The sequence below is a fragment of the Cherax quadricarinatus genome, chromosome 59, assembly GCF_038502225.1.
Source record: "Cherax quadricarinatus isolate ZL_2023a chromosome 59, ASM3850222v1, whole genome shotgun sequence".
Taxonomy (NCBI): Eukaryota; Metazoa; Arthropoda; class Malacostraca; order Decapoda; family Parastacidae; genus Cherax; species Cherax quadricarinatus.
Genome location: NC_091350.1, coordinates 26563113 through 26575664, shown reverse-complemented (window position 1 = coordinate 26575664; position 12552 = coordinate 26563113). Strand labels below are relative to the sequence as shown.

At 45.0% G+C, this 12552-nt stretch overlaps 1 protein-coding gene across 1 annotated transcript in view; it reads left to right on the top strand.

The window, feature by feature from the left end:
• The window catches only part of LOC128698323 (relaxin receptor 2), a 152823-nt gene that overhangs the window by 45413 nt on the left and 94858 nt on the right, over positions 1–12552 (top strand). The window contains exon 2 of the mRNA XM_070097819.1: positions 8383–8454. Coding sequence (XP_069953920.1) covers positions 8383–8454 — 72 coding nt within the window. The remainder of the gene's footprint in view (positions 1–8382; positions 8455–12552) is intronic.

Sequence of the window (12552 nt, the reverse complement as noted above, 5' to 3'; positions counted from 1 at the left end):
GGAGTGATGTTCTGGAGAAGGGTACAGCCAGAGTGAAGTTGCTGCTTTCTGCCCGTCTTGTGGCATAAAAGCTTGTTTCACGCTGTCCTCGAAGTGGATCCAAGTGTGGTATTTTGACAATATTGGCCTTGTACATAACAGTAAGGCCACCCACATCCCTCCTATGTTGAAGGCTCTGCTGAAATGACAGATCTATCCAGGATGGGTCCAGGCGAGAGATGAGACGTCTTGCTCTGTTCTCTACTCTGTCAAGCAGTCGCAGATGAGAGGGGGGGCAGGCAAACCAAGAAAGTGGAGCATACTCAAGGTGTGAGCGTACTTGTGCCTCGTACAGGATCTTGCAACCCCTACTGTCAAGCAGATGCGAGATACGGCGAAGTGCTGTAAGCTTCCTGGCTGCCTTGTTTGCAAGATTTACAACATGGTTCTTCATGGTTAGTTTGGAGTCAAATTTCACCCCAAGGATATCAACTTCTTCTCCAGGTGCCAACATCGTCCCATTCATCCTTACTACTGCGCCAGCATTACCATCATGGTGCCTAGAGACGAACATCATTTGCGTTTTTTCAGGTGCAAATGTTACTTGCCATCTATTTCCCCAAGCTGATATAGCTCTCAGCTGGTGATTGATGTAGCTTAGAGCAGCTGGCATTTCTTCTCTTGGATAAGTGAATGTCAGTGTACAGTCGTCTGCATATGCATGTGATTCTGGGATGAGATGAAGAAGGTCGTTGAAGTAGACATTCCATAACAGTGGACCCAGCACACTTCCTTGTGGAACGCTTGCCCCAATAGGATGCCTTGCTGATTCCGTTCCATTGAGGACTACACTTAGAGATCTACCATGAAGGTAATCACTGAGGAGACATAGCGTAGAGCCTGCAATTCCCAGTGCTTGAAGTTTTGCTAAGAGGCCCTGGTGCCACACCCGGTCGAAAGCGCCAGCAATGTCCAGTGCTACCACACAGCTGACTTTGGATTCATCCAGTGACTGGTGCCACTTAGTGGAGAGGTTTAACAACAGATCAGCAGCAGAGTAACCTTTCCTGAAGCCATATTGACGATCACAAAGTAGTGAGTGGTAGTCAAAAAAATCTGTCATTTGTCTTGAGATTATTGTCTCAAGGATCTTACCAGTGATTGACAGGAGTGACACTGGTCTGTAGTTGCTGATTTCTGCTCTGCTCTTCTTTTTGTGAACAGGGACTACATTTGCCTCTTTCCATGGAGAGGGCCATTTACACTGTACTAGGCAGTGCTGAAAGATGCGAGTTAGAGGTGCTGCTAGCTGGTCTGCACATCTTCTCAACAATCTTGGGCTCAACTTGTCTGGGCCCACAGCCTTTTCTTGGTCAAGTGATTTAAGAAGGAAATGCACCTCCTCCTGCCTTATTGTCACCACTGACAGTTTTGACACAGTTCTTGCAGCTAGCCAAGGAGGGTCCCTTGCTGGATCAGGAACTTGCATTTTGGTAGCAAAGTGTTCAGCAAAGAGGTCCGCCTTCTCTTGACTACTAGTAGAGGTGGTCCCATCCTGTCGATTTAGAGGTGGAATAAGTTCATCAGGCAGATAACCTTGTCTGTCCTTGACCAGGGACCACCAGGTTTTGGAGCCTACCCTACCTGATGCTAACTTTCTTTTAGTGTCCACCTCCCATTTAGTAATGGCCCACTTTTGAACATCACCCATATGCCTACAGGCTTGCATGTGCAAGTTCCTGTTATAGGTGGTAGGATGTCTCTTATACCTTCGCCATGCTTTGTACTTAGCAGTAGCAGCCTCTCTACAACGAAAGCCAAACCAAGGCTGATCTGTAGGCTTTGTCACATATTGCCGGTGAGGAATGTGTTCTTGTTGCAGATTAAGGATGTGTCCAGTGAAGGCTTTCACTTGGTTGTCAACATCCCCCTGGAGAAGAGCATTCCAGTCGGTGGTGGCGAGCTCAGAGCAAAGGGCTGGCCAATTACCTCTTTCCCATAGCCAGGTTGTGCGTGTGGACTCCTCACCTCGTTCTGTTGGGATCTTAAGTGTGGTAAAAACAGCCTTGTGGTCAGACGATCCAACGTAGCCGAGGGGTTGACAAGTGACTATGCCTTCTGCCAGATCACTCACTACTGGGTCAAGGGAGGAGCCAGAGATATGAGTAGGGAAATCAACAAAGTTTCTCATGTCAAACACTGCAAGAAGGTCATCAAAGTCCCTCTGTATAAGGTGCTGGTTGAGGTCACCAACAATTATAATATGTTGACAGTTGTGTTGTAGCAGAAGGGAGTCAATATTTTCCATTAGGAAGTTGATAGGGTCTGCATGTTGCCACTGAGGTCTGTACATTGCACATGCTAGTACAGAGGTACTAGTGTTTATACAGAGCTTGAAGAACATCATTTCAAGATGTGTGGGGGTGGCAACATCTATGTGCTGGGCATGAACACTTTTAGAGAAGCACACAGCAACACCACCTCCTTGCCCTTGCCTGTCTCTTCTCATCCATGAGGTGTAGCCAGCAATTCTTGCAAAATTTTCTGGAGTCCTGCCATCCAAAAATGTTTCAACAACAGCTATCATGTCGGGACGTCGAGTGTTCACAAAGCTATGTGTGAGCTCTCCAACATTAGTAATGAAACCTCTAATGTTGGCCGACAGGATGCTGATAGACTGGCTCCTCATGATGAAGTGGTCAGCTTGAGGTGGTGGGTGTGTAGGGAATGTAAGGTGCCTGCCCTTGAGAGAGGTAGGGTACTGAGGCAGCTGCAGGGATGTAGGTCTGTGGTCTTGTATAAGGCCCAATCCCACCTGATGGGCTGGGATAGGAGTAGCTAAGTGGGTGACGTGTGAGAGTGTTTACCAATTCAGAGATCCTGCTGGTTTGTTCTGAGAACAGGTCTCTAAACAGGTGGCCCTGTCTGTCAAGTTCCTTTTTCTTCCGACACTGGTCCTCCTTATGTCCTTTCTTGTAGCAGTAGTTACACCTGGTATCTCGCAGGCAGTTGTTGGCAGAGTGCCCCTTCCGGTGACAGCGAGAGCACAGCCTAGGTGCCTGGGAGGGTGGACTAGGATTTGTTGTACCTCCTGTGTTTCGCAGATTTGTCCTCGGATTCTGCCGCTGGAACTGTGTTAGTGGAGGGTGAGACGGCTGTAGATGTCTTCCTCCACCACGTCCTCCTCCACGTCCTCTACCCCGCCCTCTACCAGTTCTGACAGATGTGTCCCTGCTGTTCGTACTTCGGCGTAGCAGGTGATCAGGTGCAGTGATAGTTCCCTGATCACTAACTGCACCGTTCTCTGGTGGAGAAACTCCTGGCTCAGAGCTTGCTGTCGAAGCACTACTACCAGATTCTAGAATAGTATCGGCAGGTGTGCTGACAGGTGTAGGATCAGGGATGGTATGTGCACTGTCAAGTAGACTGGCAGTGGCTGAAGCAGAGATGTCAGGTGTAGGAGAATTAACAGATCCAAGGCTTCCCACGTTGCTGGGAAGAGGATTTGTTCCCTCTGTGGTGGTCAGAGGAATTGTGTTAGAATTCCCAAAGGTAGTGTTTTGAACTCTGTCAGTCTGTGGGACCTTAGCGATGACAGAATTCCACCAGATGTTTACCCCTGAGTTAAGCTCAGTGTGGGACTTCCAGTCTTTGTCAATAGTGTCACCATCAGCTGAGCAACTTGCGTCACTTGATGTAGGCTTGCACTGGCCTTCTACAATAGCTTGTAGGTTATCTAATGATTTGAGGAGCTCATGAAGTGCTTCCCTGTGATGGATTATCTTAGCTGCAACTTTACAACACAGCCCAAGAGGGCAGTCTTGATCTTTGGACAGGAGTCCCTGAGGTAGGACTTCTGAACCTTCCTCCTGTAGCTCCAGGCTTGTATCCACATATACCACAGGATTATGGATATCCTTAAATTTTCTGAAATTTTCAACCTGGCTGCAACAAAATTCTTCTTCTGGAGTGCAATCTGTGTGGCAGTAGTTGGAACAAGTAGGCTCTTTACATCCAAGAAGATCTTTGTCCCTTGTGGTATACCCACAAACACTGCAGTATCTACTGGGACAATAGCCAGATAGCGTAGATAATCTTGCTATTTTGCGGTGTGAAGTCATCCCAGAGGAGGCTTGTATAATTTGAAGTTCTCTCTCTCTCTCTCTCTCTCACTCTCTCTCTCTCTCTCTCTCTCTTTTTTTTTTTTTTTTTTTTTTTTTTTTTAACACAGGGTTTGACAAGGTTAAGGATCCCTAGCTTTATTGACAGCTATTTACAGGTTAAGGATTCCTAACTTTATTGGCAAGCTAAGAGCTGTTACCTACATCAGCTCATTTGAAAGCATTTTTGTTATGAGACATACAAGTAGGGAACAGGATGAAGTTGGAGCCATCTGTGGGCCAGCATTTTCATTTGATCAACTGACGTTATCTCGTTGACATCATTATGCTGTACGAATGTGTTCCATACTCGAGTCATCCTGGGTATGTATGATCTCAGATGGAGTGATGTTCTGGAGAAGGGTACAGCCAGAGTGAAGTTGCTGCTTTCTGCCCGTCTTGTGGCATAAAAGCTTGTTTCACGCTGTCCTCGAAGTGGATCCAAGTGTGGTATTTTGACAATATTGGCCTTGTACATAACAGTAAGGCCACCCACATCCCTCCTATGTTGAAGGCTCTGCTGAAATGACAGATCTATCCAGGATGGGTCCAGGCGAGAGATGAGACGTCTTGCTCTGTTCTCTACTCTGTCAAGCAGTCGCAGATGAGAGGGGGGGCAGGCAAACCAAGAAAGTGGAGCATACTCAAGGTGTGAGCGTACTTGTGCCTCGTACAGGATCTTGCAACCCCTACTGTCAAGCAGATGCGAGATACGGCGAAGTGCTGTAAGCTTCCTGGCTGCCTTGTTTGCAAGATTTACAACATGGTTCTTCATGGTTAGTTTGGAGTCAAATTTCACCCCAAGGATATCAACTTCTTCTCCAGGTGCCAACATCGTCCCATTCATCCTTACTACTGCGCCAGCATTACCATCATGGTGCCTAGAGACGAACATCATTTGCGTTTTTTCAGGTGCAAATGTTACTTGCCATCTATTTCCCCAAGCTGATATAGCTCTCAGCTGGTGATTGATGTAGCTTAGAGCAGCTGGCATTTCTTCTCTTGGATAAGTGAATGTCAGTGTACAGTCGTCTGCATATGCATGTGATTCTGGGATGAGATGAAGAAGGTCGTTGAAGTAGACATTCCATAACAGTGGACCCAGCACACTTCCTTGTGGAACGCTTGCCCCAATAGGATGCCTTGCTGATTCCGTTCCATTGAGGACTACACTTAGAGATCTACCATGAAGGTAATCACTGAGGAGACATAGCGTAGAGCCTGCAATTCCCAGTGCTTGAAGTTTTGCTAAGAGGCCCTGGTGCCACACCCGGTCGAAAGCGCCAGCAATGTCCAGTGCTACCACACAGCTGACTTTGGATTCATCCAGTGACTGGTGCCACTTAGTGGAGAGGTTTAACAACAGATCAGCAGCAGAGTAACCTTTCCTGAAGCCATATTGACGATCACAAAGTAGTGAGTGGTAGTCAAAAAAATCTGTCATTTGTCTTGAGATTATTGTCTCAAGGATCTTACCAGTGATTGACAGGAGTGACACTGGTCTGTAGTTGCTGATTTCTGCTCTGCTCTTCTTTTTGTGAACAGGGACTACATTTGCCTCTTTCCATGGAGAGGGCCATTTACACTGTACTAGGCAGTGCTGAAAGATGCGAGTTAGAGGTGCTGCTAGCTGGTCTGCACATCTTCTCAACAATCTTGGGCTCAACTTGTCTGGGCCCACAGCCTTTTCTTGGTCAAGTGATTTAAGAAGGAAATGCACCTCCTCCTGCCTTATTGTCACCACTGACAGTTTTGACACAGTTCTTGCAGCTAGCCAAGGAGGGTCCCTTGCTGGATCAGGAACTTGCATTTTGGTAGCAAAGTGTTCAGCAAAGAGGTCCGCCTTCTCTTGACTACTAGTAGAGGTGGTCCCATCCTGTCGATTTAGAGGTGGAATAAGTTCATCAGGCAGATAACCTTGTCTGTCCTTGACCTGGGACCACCAGGTTTTGGAGCCTACCCTACCTGATGCTAACTTTCTTTTAGTGTCCACCTCCCATTTAGTAATGGCCCACTTTTGAACATCACCCATATGCCTACAGGCTTGCATGTGCAAGTTCCTGTTATAGGTGGTAGGATGTCTCTTATACCTTCGCCATGCTTTGTACTTAGCAGTAGCAGCCTCTCTACAACGAAAGCCAAACCAAGGCTGATCTGTAGGCTTTGTCACATATTGCCGGTGAGGAATGTGTTCTTGTTGCAGATTAAGGATGTGTCCAGTGAAGGCTTTCACTTGGTTGTCAACATCCCCCTGGAGAAGAGCATTCCAGTCGGTGGTGGCGAGCTCAGAGCAAAGGGCTGGCCAATTACCTCTTTCCCATAGCCAGGTTGTGCGTGTGGACTCCTCACCTCGTTGTGTTGGGATCTTAAGTGTGGTAAAAACAGCCTTGTGGTCAGACGATCCAACGTAGCCGAGGGGTTGACAAGTGACTATGCCTTCTGCCAGATCACTCACTACTGGGTCAAGGGAGGAGCCAGAGATATGAGTAGGGAAATCAACAAAGTTTCTCATGTCAAACACTGCAAGAAGGTCATCAAAGTCCCTCTGTATAAGGTGCTGGTTGAGGTCACCAACAATTATAATATGTTGACAGTTGTGTTGTAGCAGAAGGGAGTCAATATTTTCCATTAGGAAGTTGATAGGGTCTGCATGTTGCCACTGAGGTCTGTACATTGCACATGCTAGTACAGAGGTACTAGTGTTTATACAGAGCTTGAAGAACATCATTTCAAGATGTGTAGGGGTGGCAACATCTATGTGCTGGGCATGAACACTTTTAGAGAAGCACACAGCAACACCACCTCCTTGCCCTTGCCTGTCTCTTCTCATCCATGAGGTGTAGCCAGCAATTCTTGCAAAATTTTCTGGAGTCCTGTCATCCAAAAATGTTTCAACAACAGCTATCATGTCGGGACGTCGAGTGTTCACAAAGCTATGTGTGAGCTCTCCAACATTAGTAATGAAACCTCTAATGTTGGCCGACAGGATGCTGATAGACTGGCTCCTCATGATGAAGTGGTCAGCTTGAGGTGGTGGGTGTGTAGGGAATGTAAGGTGCCTGCCCTTGAGAGAGGTAGGGTACTGAGGCAGCTGCAGGGATGTAGGTCTGTGGTCTTGTATAAGGCCCAATCCCACCTGATGGGCTGGGATAGGAGTAGCTAAGTGGGTGACGTGTGAGAGTGTTTACCAATTCAGAGATCCTGCTGGTTTGTTCTGAGAACAGGTCTCTAAACAGGTGGCCCTGTCTGTCAAGTTCCTTTTTCTTCCGACACTGGTCCTCCTTATGTCCTTTCTTGTAGCAGTAGTTACACCTGGTATCTCGCAGGCAGTTGTTGGCAGAGTGCCCCTTCCGGTGACAGCGAGAGCACAGCCTAGGTGCCTGGGAGGGTGGACTAGGATTTGTTGTACCTCCTGTGTTTCGCAGATTTGTCCTCGGATTCTGCCGCTGGAACTGTGTTAGTGGAGGGTGAGACGGCTGTAGATGTCTTCCTCCACCACGTCCTCCTCCACGTCCTCTACCCCGCCCTCTACCAGTTCTGACAGATGTGTCCCTGCTGTTCGTACTTCGGCGTAGCAGGTGATCAGGTGCAGTGATAGTTCCCTGATCACTAACTGCACCGTTCTCTGGTGGAGAAACTCCTGGCTCAGAGCTTGCTGTCGAAGCACTACTACCAGATTCTAGAATAGTATCGGCAGGTGTGCTGACAGGTGTAGGATCAGGGATGGTATGTGCACTGTCAAGTAGACTGGCAGTGGCTGAAGCAGAGATGTCAGGTGTAGGAGAATTAACAGATCCAAGTCTTCCCACGTTGCTGGGAAGAGGATTTGTTCCCTCTGTGGTGGTCAGAGGAATTGTGTTAGAATTCCCAAAGGTAGTGTTTTGAACTCTGTCAGTCTGTGGGACCTTAGCGATGACAGAATTCCACCAGATGTTTACCCCTGAGTTAAGCTCAGTGTGGGACTTCCAGTCTCTCTCTCTCTCTTTCTCTCTCTCTCTCTCTCTCTCTCTCTCACTCTCTCTCTCTCTCTCTCTCTCTCTCTCTCTCTCTCTCTCTCTCTCTCTCTCTCTCTCTCTCTCTCTCTCTCTCTCTCTCACTCTCTCTCTCTCTCTCTCTCTCTCTCTCTCTCTCTCTCTCTCTCTCTCTCTCTCTCTCTCTCTCTCTCTCTCTCTCTCTCTCTCTCTCTCTCTCTCTACTTTAGAAACATATTTATGGTTGTCATCAACACATTAATATGTTTCAGGAACTTGGAAGAACTTGAACTTCAAGACATCAACGAAAATCATTTCAACTTCCTCCCGAAATTAAAAATTGTGTAAGTATATATTTATTTTTGATTTCCTCTGTTCAAAACAAATATTTTATTTACCATTACGAATATATCTCAATAAGAACACATTTACCTGTGATAATTGCGCAGAGAATGAGTTATAAACACCACTAAAACGTTATATAATTCTGGTTCCTTTATATACTGTTAATATTTGTGTTTAAAGAAGTCTTTTAGTTTTATGTCTCACCTAACCCACCTATGTAAGTTATCTTGCTTGTGTCTCGGGAAGAAAGTTCGCTAACTCTGTGCGAACTTAAAAGGTGCTTTTGTATGTAACTATATTCATTAACTCTGCAAAAAAATGCAGATCACGTGAAGAACTTTTTTTTTTCCCCGGGATTAACAGGAAGAAATATATCTCACTGAATGAGATATTATTCTTGGTTTTCTCTGTAAATCTTCTCTGGTTGGTTCTTGCTATTCAGAATGTTCACCCTGAATGTTGACTAATTGCATGACAGGCGAGCTTAAAAGGTCTTAGTCACAATTTTATTGCTGTCATGCAGTTCTTGGTATGTATTTGATAATCTAGAATATCAGTGTATAGTGAACACTTGTCAAGATTGATGTGGGTTCGACACTGATGCTGTGTACTCCAAGATGGGCCTGACATATGTAGTACATAAGGTCCTGAATGCCTCCTTGTTGATGTTATTCACTTGATGTGGTTATTCACTTGATGTGGTTATTCACTTGATGTGGTTATTCACTTGATGCGGTTATTCACTTGATGTGTGCCTCAGGTGAAATATTCGGTACGATGCTCACCCCGAGATCTTCTCGTTCAGGGTGCTTCTGCTGCCTTTGCTCCCCGAGCCTATACACCGTTTTGAGACATTTTTGCCCTTCTCCAGTTTTCATTACTTTGCCTTTTCTGGGGTTAAATTACAATAGCGACTTGGCACACCAATCTTACAGCTTATCCAAATCCATTTGCAAATTTCTCTGATCTACTCCTGTTTGTATTCTCACCATTAGTGTCGCCACATAGAGAAGACCCGGACCAGGACCCGCCTTGGCAAACCCATACGAACGTTTGAATAGAGATAACTCTGATTCGATTTCCTATGTCACGTCATTTACACACACAATAACAGTACTGAACATTAAAATGGTATAAAATACCGACAGGTTGTTAGGTAAGACACATATGCAACAGTTAGGTATCTTTATTTCGAAACGTTTTGCCTACACAGTAGGCTTCTTCAGTCGAGTACAGAAAAGTTGATAGAAGCAGAAGAGACTTGAAGACGATGTAATCAGTCCATCACCCTTAAAGTTTTGAGGTGGTCAGTCCCTCAGTCTGGAGAAGAGCATAGTTCCATAGTCTGAAACAATATGGAGTTGAAGTGACAGGATGGAGCCTTATATAGCGCCAGGAGGTGAGACGTAGGTCACTAGTAGAACGCAGATGTTGGGAGGTCAGGTCCTTCTCAAATCCAGCCGTTCTCACTAGTAGAGGTTGTCGAAGTTTATTTCAGGTCTGTACCAAGATACCCATGTGTTGCAGTGTCTGAGAGATTGAACACTGCAACACAAGGGTATCTTGGTACAAACCTGAAATAAACTTCGACAACCTCTACTAGTGAGAACGGCTGGATTTGAGAAGGACCTGACCTCCCAACATCTGCGTTCTACTAGTGACCTACGTCTCACCTCCTGGCGCTATATAAGGCTCCATCCTGTCACTTCAACTCCATATTGTTTCAGACTATGGAACTATGCTCTTCTCCAGACTGAGGGACTGACCACCTCAAAACTTTAAGGGTGATGGACTGATTACATCGTCTTCAAGTCTCTTCTGCTTCTATCAACTTTTCTGTACTCGACTGAAGAAGCCTACTGTGTAGGCGAAACGTTTCGAAATAAAGATACCTAACTGTTGCATATGTGTCTTACCTAACAAAAACAGTACTGGTTCTTGTGGAACCCCACTTGTCACAATCGCCCATTCCGACACTTCCTCTCTGACAGTGACTTGTTACTTTCATCACTAAGTATTTCATGTTCTACTATAGTGCTTTTTCCTGTAATTCAAGCTTAATCCTCTAGTTTTTGTTCAGTTTCTTCTGGAGAACTATATCAAACACCTTCCATTAATCCAAAATTAAATTTCTCACCCATTTCTTTCCTGCGTAACTTTCGTTAGCTAATCACAGATTTGTGTGATAGGGTTTACTGAATCGAACCGGGTTCGATTCCCGGCGAAGGGGTGGAAACATTGGGCGTATTTCCTTACTCCGGTTGTCCACGTTTAGCTATCAGTAATAATGGGTACCAGGGTGTTAGTCGACTGGTATGGGTCGCATCCTGGGAGATAACTGACCTAATTTGCCCGAAATGGTCTGCATAATAAGCAGCTTTGTGTGTAGTAGTATGCCACTGGTGTCAGCCAGACCTGTATACCTTATACATGTACTTGTAAGAATAAAGATATTATTATTATTTTATTTGGACCACATTAGCTGTTTTCCAGACCTCTCGCAGCTGCCTTTTCTCAGTCGACTTCTTGATGATCGCTGCTGTTATTTTATACAGTTCCTCTGCTCTCTCATATAACCTATAGAGAGACTTGTCTGGTCTCATTGCCTTGAAGGTATACAATTCACTAAGTAGCTTATCACCTTTCTTTCTGTTGTTTGTATTGTTTCTAGTATCGTTGGTGCGTCACTCTTCTTCACCCTGAAAATATTTTTTCTTTCACTGAGAATACCTCCCTAAATATTTTTGTTCAGCTCCTCACAGACTTCTTGGTGATTTCTAGTGAGATTCCTATCTTGCCTCTTCATTATCATTAACTGGTCATTCATAAGTTTTTTTTTATTCTGAGTTGGCAATACGTCAGTTATAGCTCAGATTTCACTTTTGAAGCTATGTCATTCTCAAATTGTCGTTCAGCCTCTTATCTTACCCAGGTCTATTCCTTTAAGGCTCTTCTTCTCTCATCTCTGTTATATGGTGCTCTTTGTTTCCTGTATGTCTTCCATGCTCTTGCATTTTCGACTTTTGTCTCCATGCACCTCTTGGTGAGTTATGAGTTCATTCTCCCGCCTGTGATTCTGATTTTGGATATGTATTTCTCCTCTGCCTCCCAGTACTTTCCCCCCACATACTCCTTCATTTAATATGCTTCCTTTCCTTCTAACTCCCCTTTCCATGACATCTGCTGATGAATTGTCTCATTCCTTCATTCTTTCCTCTTTTGAAGTCAGGTTTACCTCTTCCTTCATACATTGCATTCTTCACTATATCACTTTCATAAGGTATTCGAACCTCAGCACAGCATGGTTACCCTTATATTCGATGTCCCTTGCATCAGAGTCACAAAGTGAACCTCGTCACCTCCTCCCTCCCAAGTTGTGTCCCTTACAAGTAGCCACAAAGTTTTTTCATTATCACCTTCAGAAGTTTAGCTCTCCATTTTTATAGTCTTCCAAGTGGCTCCAAACTTTCCCAGTCTATTTCCTTATGGATGAAGTCTCCTATAATCAGTAGTTTTACACTGCCCTTGTGCTCCCTTCTGATTTCTTCTTCTATTATGGTTACTGTTGCCCTGTTATTGTCCTCATATTTTTGTCTTGGTCTCCTGCTGTACATCACTGTTGTCATCATCTTGGATCCCACAATTCCGAGTGTCCCTATAATATTGATATTTGATCCCTCACTAGTTGCTCTGCTCATCTCTTAAAATGTTCACTGTTTTCTGATCAACATCTTTGTTCCTTCACATTCTCTGTTTCCTCTGTTTTTCTCATTATTTGATATTCTTCTGAGAAAACTGTATCAGTAATCACCTCTGTAAGTTTGGTCTCTGATATTGCTACAGCATCTAGGGATGCCTCCACTATTCTCTCTTTTGGTTCATTCCCTTTATTTGTTATCTCATATGTGTTTATTTACCATACTTTTAATTTCCTTTCTCTTATTGTGTTCCGGTTTTTTGGATCTTCATCTCCTGGTTCTTTTCCATGTGTCAGGGGAATAGTGAGTGGGACTGTGGGTGTGGTTTAGGATAGATTGGGAGGAAAGAGAAATGGGGTTGGGAAATGTGTTGGAGACAGTGAGAAAGGATTCTGCACT